General features: G+C 40.8%; 1 protein-coding gene across 2 annotated transcripts in view; it reads left to right on the top strand.

The window, feature by feature from the left end:
* The window catches only part of ift172 (intraflagellar transport 172), a 180,867-nt gene that overhangs the window by 59,589 nt on the left and 109,142 nt on the right, over positions 1–12,136 (top strand). For both annotated transcript variants that reach the window (XM_059981671.1, XM_059981669.1), the window contains exons 15-17: positions 8,095–8,207; positions 8,704–8,871; positions 10,353–10,489. In XM_059981671.1, the coding sequence (XP_059837654.1) occupies positions 8,095–8,207; positions 8,704–8,871; positions 10,353–10,489 (418 nt within the window). The remainder of the gene's footprint in view (positions 1–8,094; positions 8,208–8,703; positions 8,872–10,352; positions 10,490–12,136) is intronic.

Raw genomic sequence — 12,136 nt, 5'->3', positions numbered from 1 at the left:
TCATCCTTGGTTACTTATGCATTGTGTGGACTATTGTGGCAGCTCTGCCTTATAACCTGTTTCCAAAATATTTTTCTATTGATCTTGCTGGAACTAAATTCGGGGAGTGGACAACATGCAGCCACACTATTTAATATAAGTGATGAGGAATAATTTTTTCCCAGTATAAAATTCCTGTATAATTTTAAGAAGCACTTTTGATGCGAGGAACCTGATAATCTTCACAACAGTGACATTGAAGGTGCTGTGTGTACTTACATTAGAGCAAGTTCTCATTCATTTCAATATTCTGCATAGATGAAGTAACATTTTCAGCAACATTAGCCAATGAACTGTTTATTTTAAGATTTTACAGCTATTATGCATTCAAATTTGTGCAAATTCCAGCTGAAAATTAATATAGATAATTAACCCCATCTAGTCTGATTCAGGATTTATCTTCACAAACAAGATGCTGTTATTCATTAGCAAGCAAATTATACACTTACTATTTGTGTTCTGTACTTGGATGTTGTTAATTATGTGCAAATCCCACGAAGTTTTATGTAAGGCTAATCCAAAATTACTAAATATCTCACCAAGGAATCGGAAAACCTAGGCCTGCATATATTAAACTGCGACACATCAGGGAGGGGGAGAGTTACCTGGACTCTGTGTACCAGGAGATAGCCACACTTAATAGATTAACTAATGTAGATTGCAGTCAAGCACAGGATGATGTAGCTATGAGTGAGGAAAGTAGGGGAATCCAGGAAGTAGGGCTGGAGGAGAGGCAGGCCTTGCTCTTGTCCAACAGATTTGAGGCTTTAACTCCCTGTGAGGGCAGGAGCGGGGACTGTGGGGAGGATGAGCAACCTGCCCATAGCACCATGGAGTGGGGGGCCATTCCAGAGGGGGGATTCAATAGAAATGTTGTAGTAATAGGGGACAGTATCGTCAGGGGGAATAGATAGGGTTCTCTGCAACCGAGAGCGAGAGTCCCGAAGGCTATGGTGCCTGCCTGGTGCCAGGGTTAAGGACATCTCTTCTGGGCTGGAGAGAAACTTGCAGTGGGAGGGCAAGGATCCAGTTGTCTTAGTACACGTCGGTACTAATGACATAGATAGGACAAGGAAGAAGGTTCTGTTACAGGAATATGAGCAGCTAGGGGTCAAATTAAAAAATAGAACCTCAAGGGCAATAATCTCTGGATTATTACCTGAGCCACGAGCAAATTTGGCTAGGTTAAATAAAATTAGGGAGTTAAACGCGTGGCTCAAAGACTGGTGTGGGAGAAGTGGGTTTTGCTTCTTGGGACACTGGCACCAGTACTAGGACAGGAGAGAACTGTTCCGGAGGGACGGGCTTCACCTGAACCGGGCTGGGGTTAGTGTCCTGGCGAATCATATAACTAGGGCTGCAGAGAGGTCTTTAAACTAACTAGTGGGGGGGGGGGGGAGGATTCTAGAGAGCAAATAATTAAAAAGACAATGGAGAAGGTAATGGATGTAGGTAAAAGTGGAGGAATAAAAAGACAGTGTGTCAGGAGGGGAAAGAATGTACGGGGATAAGCGTAAAGTTGTAAAAAAGGAAAAGGTAGGAAATAAGTGTCAAACATATTTGAAAGTCCTTTATTTGAATGCACGTAGTATTAGGAATAAAATTGATGAGTTGACGGTACAAATAATTACATATGGTTATGCTATTGTGGCAATTACAAAAACATGGCTGCAGGGTGACCAGGACTGGGAATTAAACATACAAGGGTATTCGACAATTAGGAGAGACAGGCAAGAAGGAAAAGGAGGTGGGGTGGCTATGTTAATAAAGCAAGAAATCACTGCAATAAAATGAAATGATATTGGCTCAAAGGATCAGGATAACGAAACAATTTGGGTAGAAATAAGAAATAGTAAAGGGAAAAAAGCAGTGGTGGGAGTAGTCTATAGGCCTCCAAACATCTGTAACTCAGTTGGTCGGAGCATAAATCAGGAAATTGTTGGGGCTTGTAATAAGGGAACAGCTATAATTATGGGGGATTTTAACTTTCATATTGACTGGACTAATCAAGTCGGACTCGGCAGCCTTGAAGAAGAGTATTGAGTGTATCCGGGATGGGTTCCTTGAACAATACGTTACTGAGCCGACAAGGGGGCAAGCAGTCTCAGATCTGGTCCTGTGTAATGAGACAGGACTAATAAAAAATGTCCTAGTAAAGGATCCCCTTGGAATGAGTGACCATAACATGGTCGAATTCCATATTCAATTAGAGGATGAGAGGGTTGGATCTCAAACAAGCGTACTGAGCTTAAATAAAGGAGACTATGATGGTATGAGAGCGGAATTGCTTAAGATGGATTGGGAAAATAGATTAAAGGATAGATCGGTACTTGATCAGTGGTATATATTTAAGGAGTTATTTTATAATTATCAAGAAAAATATATTCCACTGAAGAAAAAAGGGTGTAAAAGAAAAAATAGTTATCCGTGGCTAAGTAAAGAAATAAAGCAAAGTATACGACTAAAAAGGAAGTTATATAAGGTAGTTAAATCTAGTGGGAAGATTGAAGATCGAGAAGCTTTTAAAGATCAGCAGCAAATAATGAAAAGATTGATTAAGAAGGGGAAGATAGATTATGAAAGTAAATTGGCGAAAAACATAAAAGCAGATAGTAAGAGTTTGTATAGTTACATAAAAAGAAAAAGGGTGGCTAAAGTAAATGTTGGTCCGCTAGAAGATGAGACCGGGAAATCAATGGTAGGGGACATGGAGATGGCGGAAACGCTGAACAATATTTTGTATCAGTTTTTACAGTAGAGGACACTCAAAATATCCCAACACTGGATAAACAGGGGGCTCTAGGGGGAGAGAAGCTAACTACGATTCAAAGCACCAAGGAAATGGTACTTGATAAATTAATGGGACTGAAGGTCGATAAATCCCCTGGACCGACCGGATGGCTTGCATCCAAGGGTCTTAAGGGAAGTGGCGGTCGGGATTGTGGATGCATTAGTGATAATTTTTCAAAACTCGCTGGACTCGGCAATGGTCCCGGCAGATTGGAAAAATGCTAATGTAACTCCTTTATTTAAAAAGGGCAATAGACAGAAGGCTGGGAATTATAAGCCAGTTAGCCTAACATCTGTGGTTGGCAAAATGTTGGAATCGATAATTAAGGAAACAGTAACGGCATTTGGATAAACATAGCTTAATAGGACAAAGTCAGTATGGCTTTACAAAAGGGAAGTCATGTTTGACAAATTTGTTGGAGTTCTTTGAGGACATAACATATAAAGGGGAACCAGTGGATGTGGTGTATTTGGACTTCCAAAAGGCATTTGACAAGGTGCCACACCAAAGATTATTACTTAAAGTAAAAATTCATGGGATTGGGGATAATATTCTGGCATGGGTGGAGGATTGGCTTTCTAACAGAAAACAGAGAGTTGGGATAAATGGTTTATTCTCAGACTGGCAGTTGGTGACTAGTGGTGTTCCGCAGGGGTTGGTGTTGGGACCCCAACTCTTTACAATCTATATTAATGATTTGGAGAAAGGGACTAAGTGCAACGTATCGAAGTTTGCTGATGACACAAAGATGGGAGGGAGTGTAATGAGTGCGGAGGACATTGAAACCCTGCAGGGGGACATAGATAGGCTGAGTGATTGGGCAGACATTTGGCAGATGAAATATAATACTGACAAGTGTGAGGTCTTGCACTTTGGCAGGAAAAATAATAGAGCAAGTTATTATCTAAATGGGGAGAAACTGGAAAGTGCTTCTGTGCAAAGGGATCTGGGGGTCCTGGTGCAGGAAACACAAAAAGTTAGTATGCAAGTGCAGCAGGTGGTCAAGAAGGCCAATGGAATGCTGGCTTTTATTGCTAGGGGGATGGAGTATAAGAACAGGGAGGTCTTACTGCAGTTGTACCGGGTATTGGTGAGACCACACCTGGAGTACTGCGTGCAGTTCTGGTGTCCATATTTAAGAAAGGACATACTGGCTCTTGAGGCAGTGCAGAGAAGGTTCACTAGGTTAATTCCGGGGATGGCTGGGTTGATGTATGATGAGAGGTTGAGTAGATTGGGACTCTACTCATTGGAGTTCAGAAGAATGAGAGGCGATCTTATTGAAACATATAAGATTGTGAAGGGGCTTGATCGGGTGGATGCGGGGAGAATGTTCCCAATGATGGGTGAAACTAGGACTAGGGGGCATAATCTTAAAATAAGGGGATGCCGTTCCAGGACTGAGATGAGGAGAAATTTCTTCACTCAGAGTGTAGTGGGGCTGTGGAATTTACTGCCCCAGAGAGCTGTGGAAGCTACTACACTCAATAAATTCAAAACGGAGATAGGCATTTTCCTGGATAAAAATGGCATTAGGGGATATGGTGAGCGAGCAGGTAAGTGGACATGAAGCTAGGTTTAGATCAGCCATGTGATCTCCTGGATCAGTTTTTGATAGCCTGGATGGGTCGGAGAGGAATTTTCCTGATTTTTTCTCCTCAGTTGGCAAATCATTTTTTTTTTCCCCGGGTGATCACATGGGTTTGGGCGGGATGAATAATAAAATAAAATGGGCAGCATGGTGCCCTGTTAGTTGGCACTGTTGCCTTGTGGGATTCGGTGAAAACTAGAGTTAAGATTGGATCAACCATGATCTTGTTGAATGGCGGAGCAGGCTTGAGGGGCCGATTGGCCTACTCCTGCTCCTATCTCTTACGTTCTTATGTATATATTAAACTCTATTTCTCCTATTCTCTCTTGGCATACATTAGTATAATGGATACATAGTATCATTTTTAGCTAAGTTAATTTGTCTAGGTTACTTAGTTTATGTAACTAATGACAGTAAATATTCAATCTCAAATTGACAGTTTTTAAATATTACTTTATCTTTCAAAAACATTTGGGCAATGCACACAAAATGTTGGAGGAGCTCAACAGGCCAGGCAGCATCTATGGGGGAGAAAAATACAGTTGCCATTTTGGGCTGAAACCCTTCAGCAAGACTGGAGGAGAAAAAACTGAGGAGTAGATTTGAAAGGTGGGAGGAGGGGAGAGAGAAACACCAGGTGATAGATGAAACTTGGAGGGGCAGGGATGAAGCAAAGAGCTGTGAAGTTGATTGGTGAAAGAGACTGAAGGCCATGGAAGAAAGAAGAAGGGGGGAGGGGAGGAACACCAGAGGGAGGTGACGGGCAGGCAAGGAGATAACGTGAGAGAAGGACAAGGAGATGGGTAATGGTGAAGGGGGTGGAGGTATTACTGGGAAGTTTGAGAAATCGATGTTCATGCCATTAGTTTGGAGGCTGCCCAAACAGAATATAAGGTCTTGTTCCTCCTCCCTAAGTGTGGCCTTATCCGGAAAGTGGAGGAGGCCATGGATGGATATATAGGAATGGGAAGTGGAATTAAAAATTTGTGGCCACTGGGAGATCTCGCATGTTCTGGTGGACAGAGCATAGATGCTCCTACCAATATACTAGGGGCCACACTGGGAGCACCAAATACAGTATGTGACCCCAACAGATTGACAGGTGAAGTGTCGCCTCACCTGGAAGGACTGTTTGGGGCCCTGAATGGTAGTGAGGGAGGAGGTGTAGAGCAGGGTGAAGCACTTGTTCTGCTTGCAAGGGTAAGTGCCAGGAGAGAGAACAGTGAGGAGGGACAAATGGACAAGGGAGTTGTGTACGGAGCGATCCCTGCAGAAAGCAGAAAGTGGGGGTAGGGGAGGGTAAGATGTGTTTGGTGATGGGATCCAGTTGGAGGTGGCGGAAGTTTCGGAGAATTGTGTGCTGGACTCAGAGGCTGGTAGGGTGGTAGGTAAGGACAAGAGAAACCCTATCCCTGGTGGGGTGGCTAGAGGATGGGGTAACAGCAGATGTGCCTGAAGTGGAAGAGATGATGTTGAGGTCATTGCTGATGGTGGAGGAAGGGAAGCCCCTTTCTTTGAAAAAGGAAGACATCTCCTAGAATTAAGAGCCTCATTCTGAAAGCAGATACAGTGGAGACTGAGGAATTGAGAGAAGGGGATATCATTTTGACAAGTAGCAGGGTGGGACGAGGTTTAGTCCAGGTAGCTGTGAGAGTCTGTTGGTTTATTGTAGTCATCAGCGGATAAGCTGTCATTGGAGATAGAGACAGTGAGATCAAGAAAGGGAAGGGAGGTGTTGGAATGGACCAGGTGTATTTGAGGGCCGGATGGAAGTTGGCGGCAAAATGGATGAAATCGGCAACTTCAGCACGGGTGCAGGAAGCAGCACCAATGCAGTTGTTGTTTAGTGTAGGAGAAGTGTGTGATGGTTACCAGTGTAGCCTTGCAACGTAGACTGTTCCATGTAGCTGACAAACAGGCAGGCATAGCTGGGACCCATGCGAGTGCCCATGGCTACCCCTTTTGTTTGAAGGGAGTAGGAGGACCCAAAGGAGAAATTATTTAGAGTGAGGGCAAATTCCATTAGGCTGAGGAGAGTGGTAGTGGAGGGGAACTGTTTAGATCTGGTGTCCAGAAAGAAACGGAGAGCTTTGAGGCCGTCCTGGTAGGGGATGGAGGTGTATGGGGACTGGACATCCGTTGTGAAAATAAGATGATGGGGACCAGGGAACCTGAAATCCTTGAAAAGATCAAGAGTGTGTGAGGTGTCGGGTATTTAGATGGGAAGGGGCTGAACTAGGGGGGATAAAACAGAGTTGAGGTATGCAGATATGAGTTCAGTGAGGCAGGAACAAGCTGAAACAGTAGGTCTATCTGCACAAGCAGGTTTGTGGGTTTTGGGTAGGAAGATGAAACGGGAGGTGCAGGGTGTGGGAACTATGAGGTTGGTGGCAGTGGATGGGAGATTCGCCAGAGTCAATAAGGTTGGTGATGGCATGGGAGACAATGGCCTGGTGTTTCTTAGTGGGGTCCTGTTTGAGGGGTAAGTAAGAGGAGGTGTCTGAGAGTTGGCACTGGGGCTCACCAAGGTGGAGGACAGTTCGCCAGACTACTACAGCACCTCCCTTATCTGTGGGTTTGATGGTGAGGTTAGGATTAGTGCGTAGGGAGAGGAGAGCCGAGCGTTTGGAAGGAGTGAGATTTGAATAGGAGAAAGGAGGGTTAATTCTAGACAGTTAATGTCCTGTCAGCAGTTGGCAATGAAAAGGTCCAGAGAGGGAGAAGATCAGGGCGGGGTGTCCAAGAAGAGGAGGAAGGTTGAAGACAAGAGAAAGGGTCAACGGTATGGATCTGGGCAATAGTTTGCCACAACTGGGTTCAAGAGGAGGGGTGATACAATGCAAGGCAAAAGCTCTTGAAACAGTTGTGTAGCAATGTTTTCTTCAGCATTGTGCATCTGAAAATTATTCCTGTCCATAGAGGATAATAGTTGCAAGTATTTCTGAGTTAACCTGCCCTACTTTAACCAGGCAGTTCCATGCCCAAATTGATAATGATGTTATTTCCACATCAATTGCATGTGAGTTGACATCATCCCACACGCTCTTTGGCAGGAAATTAAGTTATGTTGTGTCAGGAACCGTCATCATTGGCCATTCTTGGAATTAATGACTTTAGAGTGTTCTTGACTTGTACAGTATGATTTGAAGGTGCAGATTCCAGCCTACCCCTTGGTAGCCAATGCAGGAGAGTCTACTTTAATTTTTCTGTAAACTGTACTTGCCTGTTAACCATCATCTACTCCCCAGTCACTGAGTTCACCCACAGACTCCATTCTGCACAAGTTATCCCACCCCACTTCTGTTGCCTGTACTCTCCCTGCCGCTATTTCCATGCCATGAAGGAAGGTGTACAGCAGACATTCAGGAACGTTGTCATTATTCTTGAGGTGATATTGAATTTAGCAGTGATAGGCCTAGAAATGGTATATGTCTGTTTATTTGCAGTGATCCTTTAGCACCCTCTTTTGGTCCCAAATTGTTTGTAGTCCTAGCTTTTGCACTAAATGAGGAAAATAAATATTTCAGCAATTAGGTGCTGCAGGTCTACAATTTTTGCAAATTAAAGATGCGTAGAAGAAAGCAATTAAAAACAAAAATAATGTAGGGTGCTGGCAGGTGGAATATGTCTTTTTAAAATATTCCAACACATTTTCTGGTTCTTTTCTTCCCAGTTGATCTATTATCTGGATATAACTTGGGTGCTGTAAGTCATGATACAAAAATTGACTGGTTGGAGCTGAATGAAACTGGACGCAAGCTGCTTTTCAGAGATAAAAAACTTGGTGTAAGTTCAGCTATTTTGTTTTGCAGAATGTAAAATAAGTTAATATCTGCAAGCTTTATATTTGTACAGGAGGCCCTGTTGCAAGAATTTGAATAATCAATTTGAATTAAATGTTGGTTTTTATGAATACAATGCTACTGCATGATAGTCTGTGCTCTGCCTCTTCTATCCAAAAATTATTTGTATGAAATTGGATTTGCATTGCTGCAGAGAAGAAATTCGGTATTTTTTAAAATATGTTGGGAGAAACTGACTGACGGAGTGTCTTGACATTGATGTGATGCATCTATGAGGGTAGTGAAGTAAAGACTGGCATTTCTTAGAATTCTATTGCTTAAAAAAATTGCACATTCTAGAAATAGCAGTGTGAGTGAGGCAAATAATCACTCTTTGAATGCATACCACATAACTAAATTAAAATCAAAGAGACAGCTGCTTTATGTTTCAAAAAACATAAATTTGAGAATATAAAATCCTTCTCTTTTCTACCTCACAGCTGCACCTGTTTGATATAGAAGACAATACAAAGACAACGATCTTGACTCATTGCACCTATGTTCAATGGGTACCTGGCAGTGATGTGGTTGTGGCCCAAAATCGTGGTAATCTTTGTGTCTGGTATAATATTGATTCTCCCGAGCGAATTACAATGTTTCCACTTAAGGTAATTAAAAATTAAATCTTAAAGACAAATCTCAGCAATTTATGATGCTAACATAACATTTACTACAGGACTGTCTACCTGTAGACATTACAAAACTATGAAATGTTATGAAAATCAAGAAGCTGCAGATGCTGGATATTTGAAACATAAGCAAATGGTGGAGACACTTGGCAGATCAGGTAATATCTGTGAGAAGAGAGCAGAGTCAACATTACTTGCTGAATGCTTCTCGAGTTTACTGTTTTTATGTGAAATCTTATTATCTTCCACAACATTCATTTATTGAAAAATATCTGCCAAAATGATTATTTTACACTGTCAAAACTTTAGCTTGTCTTTATTTCACTCTGGGCATATGACTGGATGTATTTGGGTGCCATGGTAGTGTAGCGGTTAGCAAAATGCTATTAGAGCTCAGGGCTTTCAGGAGTTCAGAGCACAATTCCAGTGCTGTTCTGTAAGAAGCCTCTGTACATCCTCCCTGTGGAATGTGTGGATTTTCTCCAGGTGCTCTGGTTTCCTCCCACAGTCCAAAGACGTACTAGGTAGGTTAATTGGTCTCTGTAAAAATTGTCCCTTGATTAGGTTATGGTTAATCAGGTTTATTGGGGTTACTGGGGTGGTGTGGCTGGAAGGGCCTACCCTGTGTGGTATTGCTTAAAAAATAATTGCTTGTGCCTCCAGCAATTTATCTTTGCTCCAGATTCTAGCATCTGTAGTTTCTTCTTCTTTCTTCTGTTTTCAACGGATGCTGCCCGACCTGCTGAGTTCATCCAGCTTTTTTGTACGTCTTGTAGTTTCTTCTGTCTCCTTTATACCAGTTTCATTCCTAAAATGGAGGGACTGTTGTATGGGGAGATTGGCTGGATTAGGCCTATCATCACTCGAGTTCAAAAGAGGGAAGAGAGATATTACTTAAACACAAAATTCTGACAGGCTGGAAAGAATGGATTCAGAAAAGATCTTTCTTATGGAAAGATCAGTTTAGAACCAAAGGTCCCATGTTTCCATGTTCTGTTACATATTTAACCCAATTTTTCTTTCTTTTCTAATTACTGGCATTTTTCTCATCATGGCTGAATATATAAAATGCCTCCATAGTTTCTATGTGCCTAGAAATACAGTTGGATAGCATTCTTTTTCAGTTATCATGCAATTGAAAATTGATCTTTATCTTTTTCCAAAGAGAACAATATTAACAACCATTTCCTGGTCATTTTGCTTTCCATTGTAAATTCATTCTGGCATTTCCACATGTTGCAACATTTTGCATCAATGTGATATGTGTATTGGGGGAAATGCGATAATGTCCCCATATAAATTGTTGGTCATTCCCAGAATAACTAGACTGGATCCAGGTCAAGTAAATCCCTTACAATTTTTTTTTAACTATTCTGTCTCCCTTACCTAAATGTACACTGCTACCTTCTACTAAGCATTGACACTGCTTTCATTTATTGTTAGTTTTTTTTTGTCTACAGGGTGATATTGTAGATCTGGAGCGGAGTAATGGTAAAACTGAAGTCATTGTCACTGAGGGAGTGAATACTATCTCTTATACTCTGGATGAAGGATTGATTGAATTTGGCACAGCAGTTGATGATGGAGATTACAGTAGGTTAGTGCAGAATGTTAACGTTTTAGTATATTGGATAAAGGCTTTCTATATTTGTTGCCTCTTGGATTAGATTCAGATTGAAATGAATTGCTATTACATTAAACAATATACTGCAGCTATAAGGAAATGATTCAGATGTAATCTTAGCTAAAGAAAAATATTTGAATTCAAATAGTTTACTTTGTATTAAGGAGTTTTAATAGTAATACTTTAATACGTTGAGCTGCAGCACAAAATAATTTAGATTGAACAGCAGAAATAATTAATTATGCACGCTATGTATCATAGATGTGCTTTTGAAAGCATGAGAAGTATCAAATAATTTTAAAGGATTTTTGGACTGAATTCCTTTATTTAATCCTTACAACATAACCAATGAGCATAACTCAAGTATGCCCAAAATATGGCCAAATCTTCCTATTGTTCAGTTTTATTGCTCTTAAATATACCACATTATGATTTTGAATTTGTGATGAACTAATACAGGGAATCCATGAAGGGATCGCCTGAGGTTTTAACTTTGTGATGAATCTTACTCGCTCATCTAGAACCATGATTTCCTCAAACAGTGTGATTTGAAATGCAAGCTCCTTTCACATTTTCTGATGTTCTTAATCTTTTGCACACTAATGTGCAATGCAGACTTTCAGCTTTAGCTTTTTACTACAAAGTACCCAATGCCAACTCTCTGCTAACCACTGAGTAGGAATTGGAGTGGGATATGTCTCACTACAAAGAGTCTTCTAATTGTCAACTGGTTATTTTCACAGCAGATGAGGTAAATTAGTAACCTCTTACAATAAAAAAAAGATGCTTTCTTCAGAAAAATTAAGTCAATGAAGGATAGTTACATATAATCTGTGTATAAAATCTATATTGGTTTCTTCGAGTATATTGTCAACCAATTCTTGGTTGACAGAGGAATTAATCAATCATTTCTGCCATTGTTGGCAAGAACACTGCCAGCAAATGCAATATTAAGAAATCCCAACTGTGCAGGTTGAGAAAAGACCAGTGAAAGAACGATGATTTAACATGAACCAGGAAGTTTCCAGAGCTGAGATTGAATCTTTATAATATGTAGATCATGCAGCTATTATCATGGACTTTGACAGAGGACACAAAGTAACAGAAGAGATAAAGAAAGGAATGTTGGTTACATCATCAGTGGTATTGATAGACTTAGATGAAAATAAAAGTAATCAATCAGTTGAACAATACAGATCAAAACAGTGAATAGCAGAAGCTATAAGGGGCAGGGATTCTTAGTGTAAATTGGCTTTGGTAGTAAGCCTTTACGAAAGGCTTGGGAATTTTGCATATGAGCAGTTCAACCTTTTAGTTATGAATGCTACAAACGTTTTGTTATTGAGTTTACAATCTATTTTTGCCTGGTATTAGGCTATAGTAAATGGATGAGGACGTTTATACAATAAATTACATATCCCTATAAGCAGAATGATGTAAGTAATTTGGGAAAAGAACAATCATTACTACTCCATGTACAAAACGGCAGAATTCCATATTCTAATATTCCTTTTTTCCTTTCAATCTGAAATAAGTGGGTTTTCGGTTTTTGACATCATTTTCACTCTGGAACTCTTAAAGGGATGATATTTTCACTCAAGGATATATCTTTTAAAGACT

This window comes from Hypanus sabinus, chromosome 10, assembly GCF_030144855.1.
Source record: "Hypanus sabinus isolate sHypSab1 chromosome 10, sHypSab1.hap1, whole genome shotgun sequence".
Classification (NCBI taxonomy): Eukaryota; Metazoa; Chordata; class Chondrichthyes; order Myliobatiformes; family Dasyatidae; genus Hypanus; species Hypanus sabinus.
This window is presented reverse-complemented; position numbering and strand designations above follow the sequence as displayed.